The sequence below is a fragment of the Osmia bicornis genome, chromosome 7 (genome assembly GCF_907164935.1).
Source record: "Osmia bicornis bicornis chromosome 7, iOsmBic2.1, whole genome shotgun sequence".
Classification (NCBI taxonomy): domain Eukaryota; kingdom Metazoa; phylum Arthropoda; class Insecta; order Hymenoptera; family Megachilidae; genus Osmia; species Osmia bicornis.
The window spans coordinates 363,143-378,019 of NC_060222.1; the positions used below are offsets into that span (position 1 = coordinate 363,143).

General features: G+C 36.5%; 2 protein-coding genes across 2 annotated transcripts; one reads left to right on the plus strand and one right to left on the minus strand.

The window, feature by feature from the left end:
- The first annotated feature begins 5,812 nt into the window (after positions 1 to 5,812).
- LOC114878335 (aspartate--tRNA ligase, mitochondrial) lies at positions 5,813 to 8,473 on the plus strand. The gene is made up of 10 exons (XM_029191990.2): positions 5,813 to 5,934; positions 6,031 to 6,282; positions 6,356 to 6,724; positions 6,793 to 6,969; positions 7,037 to 7,216; positions 7,290 to 7,397; positions 7,475 to 7,672; positions 7,753 to 7,965; positions 8,036 to 8,219; positions 8,292 to 8,473. The coding sequence occupies exons 1-10, from the start codon at positions 5,860 to 5,862 to the stop codon at positions 8,450 to 8,452; spliced, it is 1,917 nt and encodes a 638-aa protein (XP_029047823.2). The 5' UTR covers positions 5,813 to 5,859; the 3' UTR covers positions 8,453 to 8,473.
- A 519-nt stretch (positions 8,474 to 8,992) lies between these two features.
- LOC114878338 (WD repeat-containing protein 82) lies at positions 8,993 to 14,114 on the minus strand. The gene has a single exon (XM_029191997.2). It carries the CDS (start codon positions 13,389 to 13,391, stop codon positions 12,444 to 12,446), a length of 948 nt encoding a protein of 315 aa, XP_029047830.1. The 5' UTR covers positions 13,392 to 14,114; the 3' UTR covers positions 8,993 to 12,443.
- Positions 14,115 to 14,877: the final 763 nt, after the last annotated feature.

The window sequence follows — 14,877 nt, forward strand, 5'->3', positions numbered from 1 at the left end:
TATGTCTCTGCATCCTTAACATCCCCGTATCCCTTATACCCCGGCATCCCTTACATCTATCCTTTATATCTCTGTATCCCTTACACTCCTGAATTCTCCCTGCATTTCTTATATCCTTTCAACCCTTATAATAACTATATTATAAATGATATACTTATGGCCACTGGTTTGAGTAAAGGTAAGTAAAGGTAAGTAAAGGTAAGTAAAAAATTTATTTCCTTTTTTTACCGCCAGAGGGCACTGGTTCAAAGTCGAAAATTTAGCTCACATTGACCACTCTTGATGATGACCTAATTAATTTTCAAATTGGAGCACTTTTAAGTTTTCCCAAAAATGTGCTACCCGGGATTCGCGATTATCCCGCGCAAACTTTGACCAGCTGCGCAGTAGGTAACGGTAAGAGCTAGGGCTGCGCAGTAGTTTTTTCATAAAGAACCTCCACGAAGAAAGACAGAATTGACCACTCTTGATGATGACCTAATTAATTTTCAAATTGGAGCACTTTTAAGTTTTCCCAAAAATTTGCTATCCGGGATTCGCGATTATCCCGCGCAAACCTTGACCAGCTGCGCAGTAGGTAACGGTAAGAGCTAGGGCTGCGCAGTAGTTTTTTCATAAAGAACCTCCACGAAGAAAGACAGAATTGACCACTCTTGATGATGACCTAATTAATTTTCAAATTGGAGCACTTTTAAGTTTTCCCAAAAATGTGCTACCCGGGATTCGCGATTATCCCGCGCAAACTTTGACCAGCTGCGCAGTAGGTAACGGTAAGAGCTAGGGCTGCGCAGTAGTTTTTTCATAAAGAACCTCCACGAAGAAAGACAGAATTGACCACTCTTGATGATGACCTAATTAATTTTCAAATTGGAGCACTTTTAAGTTTTCCCAAAAATTTGCTATCCGGGATTCGCGATTATCCCGCGCAAACCTTGACCAGCTGCGCAGTAGGTAACGGTAAGAGCTAGGGCTGCGCAGTAGTTTTTTCATAAAGAACCTCCACGAAGAAAGACAGAATTGACCACTCTTGATGATGACCTAATTAATTTTCAAATTGGAGCACTTTTAAGTTTTCCCAAAAATGTGCTACCCGGGATTCGCGATTATCCCGCGCAAACTTTGACCAGCTGCGCAGTAGGTAACGGTAAGAGCTAGGGCTGCGCAGTAGTTTTTTCATAAAGAACCTCCACGAAGAAAGACAGAATTGACCACTCTTGATGATGACCTAATTAATTTTCAAATTGGAGCACTTTTAAGTTTTCCCAAAAATTTGCTATCCGGGATTCGCGATTATCCCGCGCAAACCTTGACCAGCTGCGCAGTAGGTAACGGTAAGAGCTAGGGCGGCGCAGTAGTTTTTTCATAAAGAACCTCCACGAAGAAAGACAGAATTGACCACTCTTGATGATGACCTAATTAATTTTCAAATTGGAGCACTTTTAAGTTTTCCCAAAATTTGCTATCCGGGATTCGCGATTATCCCGCGCAAACCTTGACCAGCTGCGCAGTAGGTAACGGTAAGAGCTAGGGCTGCGCAGTAGTTTTTTCATAAAGAACCTCCACGAAGAAAGACAGAATTGACCACTCTTGATGATGACCTAATTAATTTTCAAATTGGAGCACTTTTAAGTTTTCCCAAAAATGTGCTATCCGGGATTCGCGATTATCCCGCGCAAACCTTGACCAGCTGCGCAGTAGGTAACGGTAAGAGCTAGGGCTGCGCAGTAGTTTTTTCATAAAGAACCTCCACGAAGAAAGACAGAATTGACCACTCTTGATGATGACCTAATTAATTTTCAAATTGGAGCACTTTTAAGTTTTCCCAAAAATTTGCTATCCAAGATTCGCGATTATCCCGCGCAAACCTTGACCAGCTGCGCAGTAGGTAACGGTAAGAGCTAGGGCTGCGCAGTAGTTTTTTCATAAAGAACCTCCACGAAGAAAGACAGAATTGACCACTCTTGATGATGACCTAATTAATTTTCAAATTGGAGCACTTTTAAGTTTTCCCAAAAATTTGCTATCCGGGATTCGCGATTATCCCGCGCAAACCTTGACCAGCTGCGCAGTAGGTAACGGTAAGAGCTAGGGCTGCGCAGTAGTTTTTTCATAAAGAACCTCCACGAAGAAAGACAGAATTGACCACTCTTGATGATGACCTAATTAATTTTCAAATTGGAGCACTTTTAAGTTTTCCCAAAAATTTGCTATCCGGGATTCGCGATTATCCCGCGCAAACCTTGACCAGCTGCGCAGTAGGTAACGGTAAGAGCTAGGGCTGCGCAGTAGTTTTTTCATAAAGAACCTCCACGAAGAAAGACAGAATTGACCACTCTTGATGATGACCTAATTAATTTTCAAATTGGAGCACTTTTAAGTTTTCCCAAAAATTTGCTACCCGGGATTCGCGATTATCCCGCGCAAACCTTGACCAGCTGCGCAGTAGGTAACGGTAAGAGCTAGGGCTGCGCAGTAGTTTTTTCATAAAGAACCTCCACGAAGAAAGACAGAATTGACCACTCTTGATGATGACCTAATTAATTTTCAAATTGGAGCACTTTTAAGTTTTCCCAAAAATTTGCTATCCGGGATTCGCGATTATCCCGCGCAAACCTTGACCAGCTGCGCAGTAGGTAACGGTAAGAGCTAGGGCTGCGCAGTAGTTTTTTCATAAAGAACCTCCACGAAGAAAGACAGAATTGACCACTCTTGATGATGACCTAATTAATTTTCAAATTGGAGCACTTTTAAGTTTTCCCAAAAATTTGCTATCCGGGATTCGCGATTATCCCGCGCAAACCTTGACCAGCTGCGCAGTAGGTAACGGTAAGAGCTAGGGCTGCGCAGTAGTTTTTTCATAAAGAACCTCCACGAAGAAAGACAGAATTGACCACTCTTGATGATGACCTAATTAATTTTCAAATTGGAGCACTTTTAAGTTTTCCCAAAAATTTGCTATCCAAGATTCGCGATTATCCCGCGCAAACCTTGACCAGCTGCGCAGTAGGTAACGGTAAGAGCTAGGGCTGCGCAGTAGTTTTTTCATAAAGAACCTCCACGAAGAAAGACAGAATTGACCACTCTTGATGATGACCTAATTAATTTTCAAATTGGAGCACTTTTAAGTTTTCCCAAAAATTTGCTATCCGGGATTCGCGATTATCCCGCGCAAACCTTGACCAGCTGCGCAGTAGGTAACGGTAAGAGCTAGGGCTGCGCAGTAGTTTTTTCATAAAGAACCTCCACGAAGAAAGACAGAATTGACCACTCTTGATGATGACCTAATTAATTTTCAAATTGGAGCACTTTTAAGTTTTCCCAAAAATGTGCTATCCGGGATTCGCGATTATCCCGCGCAAACCTTGACCAGCTGCGCAGTAGGTAACGGTAAGAGCTAGGGCTGCGCAGTAGTTTTTTCATAAAGAACCTCCACGAAGAAAGACAGAATTGACCACTCTTGATGATGACCTAATTAATTTTCAAATTGGAGCACTTTTAAGTTTTCCCAAAAATTTGCTACCCGGGATTCGCGATTATCCCGCGCAAACCTTGACCAGCTGCGCAGTAGGTAACGGTAAGAGCTAGGGCTGCGCAGTAGTTTTTTCATAAAGAACCTCCACGAAGAAAGACAGAATTGACCACTCTTGATGATGACCTAATTAATTTTCAAATTGGAGCACTTTTAAGTTTTCCCAAAAATTTGCTACCCGGGATTCGCGATTATCCCGCGCAAACCTTGACCAGCTGCGCAGTAGGTAACGGTAAGAGCTAGGGCTGCGCAGTAGTTTTTTCATAAAGAACCTCCATGAAGAAAGACAGAATTGACCACTCTTGATGATGACCTAATTAATTTTCAAATTGGAGCACTTTTAAGTTTTCCCAAAAATGTGCTACCCGGGATTCGCGATTATCCCGCGCAAACCTTGACCAGCTGCGCAGTAGGTAACGGTAAGAGCTAGGGCTGCGCAGTAGATTTAAAAAAACAAACCTCCAGGAACAATGATATACGAGGTGAATTCATGACAAGGTGTACAAAAAATATATACAATTTTATATACATTTAAATAACCTTTATTGCTTTGCGTTTGTACAAACATGTCAGTCCTTAAATTATCTTAAACCTACATTTTATGTATACAAAATAAATAGAAATTTAATGATCTATTATAATTAATTGTTGGATACACTAATCTCCATAACTGTTGTCAAGTAAGTTATTGTAATTGTTTGACAAACTTGTATTCACTTCATGCACTTTAATAAAGAAATTATTTGAAAAATGTAACTGAGTTAATATTTAATTTACCCAATTTCATTTCTGAGTTATTTAATACTCGGAATTTATTTTTTCACCTACTTATTTAATTGATTTAAATTCTCTTATCATTTTAGCTATTCAATGTAATTATTATAACTTCGTTTCGGGGTCCCTGACACCCCGTATGCCATAATGTCGGTATGCAGTATCACAAGTGCATCGGGGTCCTTGACACCCCAAAGATAGCGGGACGGCAAGTATGGAACGCCATCCGTGCATCGGGGTCCTTGACACCCCATAGATAGCTGGTCCACAAATATGGAACGTGATCCGTGCACCGGGGTCCTCGACACCCCAAAGATAGCAGGTGGACAAATAGGGAACGCGATCGGTGCAATGGGGTCCTCGACACCCCAAAGTTTGCAAGTCGATAAGTAGGAAGCGCCATCTGTGCAATGGGGTCCTCGACAGCCCAAAGATAGTAGGTCGGCAAGTGGGGAACGCCCTTCGAGCATCGGGGTCCTTGACACCCCATAGATAGCTGGTCGACAAATAGGGAACGTCATCCGTGCATCGGGGTCCTCGTCACCCCAAAGATAAAAGGTCGGCAAGTGTGGAACGCCATCTGTGCATCGGGGTCCTTGACACCCCAAAGATAGCAGGTGGACAAATAGGGAACGCGATCGGTGCAATGGGGTCCTCGACACCCCAAAGTTTGCAAGTCGATAAGTAGGAAGCGCCATCTGTGCAATGGGGTCCTCGACACCCCAAAGATGGCAGGTCGACAAATAGGGAACGCTATCTGTGCATCGGGGTCCTCGACACCCCAAAGATAGTAGGTCGGCAAGTAGGGAACTCCCTCCGTGCATCGGGGTCCTTGACACCCCATAGATAGCTGGTCGACAAATAGGGAACGTCATCCGTGCATCGGGGTCCTCGACACCCCAAAGATAAAAGGTTGGCAAATATGGAACGCCATCTGTGCATCGGGGTCCTTGACACCCCATAGATAGCTGGTCGACAAATAGGGAACGTCATTGGTGCATCGGGGTCCTCGACACCCCAAAGATAGTAGGTCGGCAAGTAGGGAACGCCATCTGCGCATCGGGGTCCTCGACACCCCAAAATAGCTTGTCGGCAAGTAGGGAACGTCATTGGTGCGTCGGGGTCCTCGACACCCCAAAGATGGCTGGTCGACAAATAGGGAACGCCATCGGTGCAACGGGGTTCTCGACACCCCAAAGAAAGCAGGTGGACAAATAGGGAACGCTATCGGTGCAAATGGGGTCCTCGACACCCCATAGATAGCTGGTCGACAAATAGGGAACGTCATTGGTGCATCGGGGTCCTCGACACCCCAAAGATAGTAGGTCGGCAAGTAGGGAACGCCATCTGCGCATCGGGGTCCTCGACACCCCAAAATAGCAAGTCGATGAGTAAGGAACGCCATCCGTACGTCGGGGTCCTTGACACCCCAGGATGATGCCATGCCGGTATGTCTGTTACTTTGGGGTCCCTGATACCCCTCATGACGGTGTTTGGAATTACAGAATAATACATGTTTATAAATTTTATGAGCATATATATTTGTTTTAAACAAAATGTTTCGTAATGGTATAGTAAGGAAAACACAATTTTTAATATTATTTTATACAAATGGTTTATGTTATCGGAAAGTAAGTTTAAATGACTAGTAAAACATTGTACATATATTAAAGAATATTAAAATTATTTTCCATGTCATCCTTATGTAGAATATTATTTTATTTTAGCTGATAACAAAATGTCGGTTAATATTAGTCGCCTGTACACATGATTTAGCTGTAAATACACAGACGTTTATGAAGCAAAATGTACAACCAGTCAATAAATTTGTGTGGAGAAGTCATACATGCGGAGAACTAAGAAGTGAAAATGTGGGAGAAAAAGTTCAGTTATATGGCTGGTTAGAATTTTCCAGAACTAATAAATTTCTGTTATTGAGAGATTCTTATGGTTCTGTACAACTTATCATACCTAATCATGTAAGTTAATATTTACACATTCAATTGATATACATATATACACATCAGAATAAAAAAGTATCTTCTATCTTAGAGAAAAGATCTAGGAATGATAGCAAAAAATTTAGCTTTCGAAAGTGTGCTATTTGTAGAAGGTACAGTATTGAAAAGACCAGAGGGTCAAGAAAATGAGAGAATGAAAACTGGAGATATAGAAGTACAAGTTGTATCCTTGGAAGTTTTAAATTCAGCAAAACCAAATTTACCATTTATTATTAGAGAATATAATAAAGCAAAGGAAAGTACTCAGTTGAAGTTTAGATATATATCCTTGAGGTATCCTGAATTGCAAAGGAATTTAAGATTGCGTTCAAAAGTTATAATGAAAATGAGGGAATACCTAATTAATGAATGTGATTTTGTGGATATAGAAACTCCAACACTGTTTAAAGTTACTCCTGAAGTATGTATGTTAATATCATCTATAATGTACTACAGTTAGATTTTTAAGATTTTATCTTCTTTATACAGGGTGCACAAGAATTTATAGTTCCAACACAACATCCAGGACAATTTTATTCTTTAGTACAGAGTCCACAACAGTTTAAACAATTATTAATGATAGGTGGTTGTGATAGATATTTTCAAATTGCCAGATGTTATAGAGATGAAAAACCTACACACAATAGACAACCTGAATTTACACAGGTATGTACATATTTTATATTGTAAATATATAAAATATATTGATATTCTTTATTTTATTACTTTATAGCTGGATATAGAAATGTCATTTGTTGATTGTAAAGGAATAATGAAATTAATTGAAAATTTAATATTATATTGTTGGCCTAAAGAAGCAGGAGAAGTAACAATTCCTTTCAAGCATCTCACATACACTGAGGCAATGGAATTTTATGGTTCAGATAAACCAGATTTAAGGATACCACACAAAGTAAGAATTAATTATCCTTTAACTTCAAATTTCTAAAATAACGTTATTAAGCATAATATTATTAATATTTCAGCTTCATAAACTTACAGAAATGATTGATCATTCAGCATTGGAACAGACTTTTAAAATGAAATGGCATGAAAACCATGAGGTTTATGGTTTGGTATTTTCCAATAAGCACGTATGTTCGTCTGCTATTTATATTTTTCTTATTTTCTCATTTTTATAAATTTATAATATATCCTTTTTATACTTTAGGAGTTTCTTACAAAGACTGTTAAGGAAAATATTTCTAGTCTACAACAGAATTATTTTCCTTCTGTAAAATTAATTCAATTAAAAACAAGTAACAAATCGCTCATATTAACAAATATTATTAAAGAAAATATACAGCAGAGATTAAATTTAAAAGAAGGAGATGTCTTCTTCTTAGCTTACGGCGAAGAATTTCAAACAGTAAATATATCAGTTGCATTATATTTTTTAAGTTCATTAATTACATTAGTATAATATAAATGTTATTCTTAAAATTACAGCAATCGTTATTAGGAAAAGTGCGTCTTCAATTCACAGATATATTAGAAAGTAAAGGTGAACAAATCCGTATCTCTGCAAATGAATTCTTATGGGTTACCGATTTCCCATTATTTTCATTCAGTACTAAAACAAATAAATTAGAAACTATGCATCATCCATTTACGCGTCCTCACCCAGATGATATTCAATACCTTCTGGAAAATCCACTGAAGGTATTATTGTCACTTAATTAGTAAGTTCATAAGTAATTGTACAGATATAACAGAATACTTATATTTATAGGTTAGAGGATTACATTACGATTTAATTATGAATGGTTCAGAAATTGCAGGAGGTTCAATAAGAATTCATGAAGCAGAACTTCAAAAGAAAATACTTAAGATGTTAAATGTGGACGAATCACATTTAACGCATATGCTTGATGCTCTAGAATGTGGTGCTCCACCACATGGGGGAATTGCTATAGGTATTTCATTTATATTTTAAATTTAAATGATGTTTGATAATAAGATACTAAAATCAGAAATTTGCTTTTAAGGATTAGATCGTTTCATAAGTGTATTGTGCAACACAGAAAATATAAAAAATGTGATAGCATTCCCAAAAACTACAGCAGGACGAGATTTAATGTCAGGGGCTCCAGTTTCAATTTCTGACGAAGAAAAAACGTTGTATCATATAAAAACGACAGAAGAATAAAACGATCTGATATATTTTCTATTTGATTTTAAGATTATTTAATTACATTCCTATTAACACTAGAATTACAAAAGTAGTAAAAGCGACTGGTACATAATTTCTCAAATTCACAACAATATTTCTTTCTATACTTTTCGCAATTATTACTGGAGTATGTAAATAAGTGGATCAATTTATTTTCCCTTTTTTTTCCATTCTTTTTTAAAGTTATATACATCGTGTACTTATATGCAGAAATCAATCAACGCGTATCATCAGCCGTAGGTAGTTCTAGTGTTAAAATATTTGCATCTAATCAATGGAAAAAATGCGTGTAATTAAAATGACACAAAGTAAATTAATGGAAAATATAATAAATTTATAAAATTAATTTCACATTCATTTAATGCTGGAACTAAAGTGAGAAATTCTATGCTGATTAAATGTACATTTTACAAAGTCTTAAAATAAAATCAAACTTATTCAAACAGGAAAATTATAATACTGTTTGTTCAGCAGAATCTGTCCTAATGGAACAGAAAATAAAATGATAAGACGAAATTTTAACGTACAAAAAAAGTGTTTTATTAGAATCCTTTTCTTTTAGTAAAATCTCATGCGCCCTATTAGTACTTTTAAAGGAAAATAAAAATTTAATCTGCGCAACAAGTAATTCAATTGATTACATTACCGTTAGGGATAATTTAAACGCATCTTTTTTTTTTCTTAAGGAACATACATAAATAAAATTTCATTCAACAAATGTTTCCTAATGAATATGTTGATATGTTGTTACATTTAATCGTTAATAGAAGAAGACATTATTTTTTCCACTGTGTTTTGATCATTTCGACTTAGTGAACTAGAACACAGATGTGTTTGCAAAATCATAAACATAATTGTATAACTTACAAAGAAAAATGAGGAAAACCTAACGATTTTAATTATGTTTATAAATTAGAACGTTTATTGATAAAATATAACGTTAAAAGTATGTGTACTCTAAATCATCATAAATTAAACGATAACTTTTGGTTTTTCGTATGGTCCTAGTTCTCTAAGCAACTACACGTGTTATACTGTTACGAATTGATTTTTATCTTGCGCAGAAAGATTTGAAATTTACTTAAAAAGTAGTACTGAACGTGAATACGTTTCGCCTACAAATACTCGACGATAATTCGGTACGAAAACTTAACGTAGGAACTTAGTAACGTCACGGGGAAACATAAATGTGAATTATATCAGTAATAAATAATCAATTATCTAAGCATATTTTCATAATCATCTATGAAATATAATCAATTATCTAAGACATCTAATCATAAATCAATTCTAAATCCCCATGTTAAGTAGCCGTACGAATCAACGATCGAGACAGGGGCGTAAATGAAGATGTTGCATAGTTTAGAAAGAGGAACTATTTATCTTTCGTTTTAAACGATTGTATTCATTACAAGATAAACGAACGTTGAGAAACGTTTAATATTTTTTCTTTATTTTCTATAACATCTTCACTATAGACGACGGAATATAAAATATACAAGTAGTCAATAAAGACTGATGATTTGAAAAAAAAAAAAAAAAAAAGTCGGAAATTTTTCTTTTATTTCTTCGCTAAGAAAACGGCAGGTGTTTTAATCAACTCGATAACAAGCAAATTATCAGTAATTTACGCCCCTGATTGATATTTGAAATGTGCAAACAAATTTTGAGTAGAATCCTTACCACTCGACGGATATGATCGATCGATGACAAGACTTCCGTTATCGATCGGATAAAAATTCCATCACACTAACTTGTCAGCGTATATGTACAAATTTTTATCCTTATGGGAACACAAAGTTTTGCATGTTTACCGAAGTTTGTATTACTCTGAATTGTAGTTGGCAGTATAATGTATAGAGTGACATCTTTTTAATCTATATACATGGATCTTGGTACTTATAGATGAATTTTCAATTTTCAATTTTCAATTTTCAATGTCCCATGATACCACCTTACTTCAATCTAGTTGATCAAATTCGCCGTTTTCTTCGAGTTTAATTTATCCTCACTTTTTTAGGTCGCAAAACATTCTTAACAACAATTGCATTCCTTTTGTTTGTCTAACATAGATCGCGATATTTGCACACGCTGTTTCGCCATTTAGAAAAATACTATTTTACAAGACGAGGCGAACTCTCGCGTATCCGTCGCGCATGTATAATGCATACGAGCCCGCTGAACTCGAAAATGTACATACAAGCGACACATCCATATACAAAAGAAAAAGCACTCATACTCTCATTCATTCATCGTCGTCGAATTAATAGACAATAAACAAATATGTGACACAATCGTACATGTTATGCATATACACGCTTTTTCATATAGAATATTATAACCATCTACTACTCTTGTATACGGTATGTTAAGGAAAATGCCTAGAAATTCTAAAGGACACTGTGAATATAATGATATATACATACATGTATGATGAAGGCAGGGCTATATAATCGAACAGACAGAATATACATAAACACATTGCGTGGAGTTACACAAAATTGTGTAGTATCCTCTCTCCTTCTTTTTTTTTTTTTTTATACTCATTTAGTATTAAGCAAATGATACAATTTCGACAATCCATTACTAAACGGACAATGCAATATGCAATATGTAAAAATGAAACATACGCGATGCCTGTCTATTCGAAAGCACCTGTTTGCTTAATAAGATGAGTTAAAATTTACCGAACTACTATGTGAGATGATTAGATTTAACTGCACTTTCTACAGTCATCAAATGTTTTTTTTTCTCATCCGGCCCGCCGGTTCCACGCATGTAGATTATAAACGATACCATATTTAGAATAATACATACATATACAACAACATAAGTGCCAACGTTGGCAGTATATTTTCTGTGAATTATTATTTTATCGCATGGAAGTCGTAGAAACACAAGATACCTTACTACCGTGAACAAAGTGTAAGACGTTTCGCATGTTTACTGCGTATAATAAATAACCACGTTACTTATCGCTTTTGCGCTTCACAACAGTTCATTGAATTTCAAATCTGTTCATAATCATGTTAAAGAAACAAAAAATATCCCTGATTTCGGACGGCCACTGCGGAATTTAATTAACAAAACCAATTATTAATGCAATATGATTATAACAGTTTCTCCATGCGCGATATCAGCGACTACAGTACTTCTTTTTTTCTTTTTCAAATACCAGTTTTTCGTTTCCCGCTTCTCATTTCTTTGTGCTGTAAACTCATTTCGAAAATACAATTATGTCACAAAAACATTCTGAAACATTGAGAAAGTGTATATAAACATATATGATTTTTCATGTTACCATACTACACATCAACTTTTTGGTGCAATGAACCAAGACATACAGAGTTTCGGACTTTGTTAAAAAATGACCGATTATAAAGTTTGTAAAGAAATGCATGTGTAAGGTGATTAACTGCTGGAAAGTTAATCGGTGATATACAACTCACAGTGTTTTTTATAGTGTACAGTACATAAATTCGGTATCATTATACTACATACAGGTACACAAGAAGGAATTATGTACACAGGATGATGTATCCAAATATTAGCAATCTTTGTATTATACTTTAAAAAAGAGAGAATTGATGTTGTATCACATTTCTTTAAATATTGACAAGGTATTATAATGGTCACGTTCATCGCGCCATAGAGTACACGACGACGAAGATAACGAAGATGGCAAAAATACATAAACAATGTATGACATACTGAAAACGAGCCAAGCGGGCCGATCCTCCTGGATATTGCAGCAATTTTTTCTGCTTCTTGGGTTCATTCCAATACCGGCGTCTCATACGTCGGCTACTTTACTTTGAACGTAATGTAAATGCAATTTCTGCTCGTGTAAGACACCCAAGAATTGTCCGTTATTGTTTCTTCCTCGAACCGATATCATTTTCAGTTCCTTCTTGCACACAATTAGGTAAAATCTTGCGAGCATTGCCCAGTGTCTGGTGCGTTGATTTTATGCACTTTCGTCTACGGTAGGTAACCAAAATGCCATGTTGGTACAGGCAGAAGCTAACATCATATATTTTGGATTAAATTGAATACACTGAACAGGTGCTGGATGATCTCCGTTGAGCACGCAAACTTTGTATCCAGTTTCAGCGTTCCATACGTGCACTCTGCCATCTGTAGATCCACTAAATACAAACTGTGAGTCAGGGCTGAAACTGGCTTCAATTGCGATTCCTTTATTGTTTAAGTAACCAGCAAATGTTTGTAATGGAGTACCATGAAATGCATCGATCAAACGAATCGTGCTACCATTTGTAGAAATCAAAATGGTTTTACCATCTCTGCTGAACTTTAATCCTGTCCAATCGCATTCCTTTTCTTGAGATAATTTAAATGTAACAAATGGTCCTTTGTCAAAACTGCGCAAATCGTATAATTTTAAGAACTCTGAATTAACGCCCGCAGCAAAAATCAGACCTTCAGGATCGTATGCAGCAACTGGACGTCCGGAAACGTTCATCACACCGTGACAATTTGGTGAACGTAAATCCCATAGTCTTAATGATTTATCTAAAGAACCAGACAGAAATGTATCTTCAATAGGACTGATACATAATGATACAACTTTCTTGCTGTGACCTGGGAAATATCGGATATACTTGTTGTCGTGCAGACTTAGATAACGTATTGTGTCATCAATTTTAGTACTGCTATGTATTGCGGTGTTCTTTGCATGGGTAAAATGTATTAGATCAACACCATACTTCTTGGAATTGACTGTACGCACCTGAGTGCCCTTTTCACAGTCATATATCACGATCTGGTCATCCTCCGAGCAGGAGATCAAAGTGTCCCCGTTCGGTGAAAAGTCGATGCTATTTATGCGGTCGGAATTTTCACGGAAAACCTTGGCCACCTTGAAGCTCCTCACCACGTGGTCAACGAGCTTCATGGTGATGGACGGCGCGTTCTCCCTTTCGTGCCGTCCTCTTAACCTCCCCGCTTCCGCAATTTCTTTCTCCTTCCTTTTGATATGGCCTAGGCGCCGAGGCGCGAAGCTTCCGAGGAGGGGTCAGGGGTTTGGCCTATGTACCACTGTTATTCACCTCGCGGGAAAGAAAAAACCCGCGGGGAGTTCAAGAGGTCAAAGAAACCGAAACGATGCCGAACTATCAGCCTGTTTACTCTTTGGTTTCTTAACGATTCTTTTCCTTGGTAGATAACCGTTTCTTTCTCAACCAACTTGCGTTTCCTTTAATTTGACAAAGGGCTTCTTCACAATGTCGCCTCTCTTTCCTACGAACGGACGCCGTCGGCAGACTAGCGCACACCGCACGCACAAATTCTGCCAACTGTTTAGAGAAATGGATGACGAATTATGCACCGTGAACGTTCTCAAGATACTGTAGATTTGTACCGTGGGTAGAGCTATCGATCTGCGATGACGTCGATACAACGCCGACTTCACGCAAACTGTTTTATCCGAAGAAACTTCAATTTGAAATGACGTACATATATACAAGTTCTTAATTATTATTTACCTGAATCTAACTAGTTTGCTGTACAAATATAATTAACTATCTAAAAAAAGTTCCTCGAAACATATTACATAATACATATATACATACAAATTTATTATCATCGTGTCACTTAAGATTGGTACTCCTGTAATGCTATGAATTTTCAAACGGTCTAACGTCAATGTTAACAATTTGCATATTAAATAAAAAATAAAAAATGTAGAAAAGTGGTTGTACAAAATATGTATATATATAAATATCTTGCGATTTATTAAGCATTGTTTACTTCCTTTTGTAGCTTAAAATTTCATTGTACATGCAGTACATTAATATTTTCAAAATTATTAAACATTGACAAATATTTCAGTTTCGAATGTAATTTCGCTATATAAATTATAAACATATAAAATTTACATTATCACAAGGTAATATGTTTGTTAATAATGTATTCTTTATTCTAAGAATAACAGTAACAATATTTTCTATCCCCTTTAATGTTTTGCTACTTGCACGAGGAACAAAAATTTTGTAATTGCAATATCATTTAGATAGCATAAATATTTCTTTGCATTAGTATAAAATATCAGTTTAGACTTTTATAAAGTTATCCAACTATCTCTTTGACATTGTCAGAGGCATTATTTAGAATTGTATTAACTATTGTTAAGTACATAAGGCTTATAAGCTTTTTATAGTTGAGGATGAAGTCTAAAATGAATGAAATAATGTTGTTTCTAATGCATCTTCTTGCTACACCAAATCAAGTCAATTAGCATATACATAACATTCATTGAAATTACATTTGAATTATAAAACTGAATGAAAGTTGATGTTTAATAATGATACAATATAATTTCATTAAATATGTATGATTTATAATCATATGAAAATAGGTATGCAATCTTGCAATTAAAACTA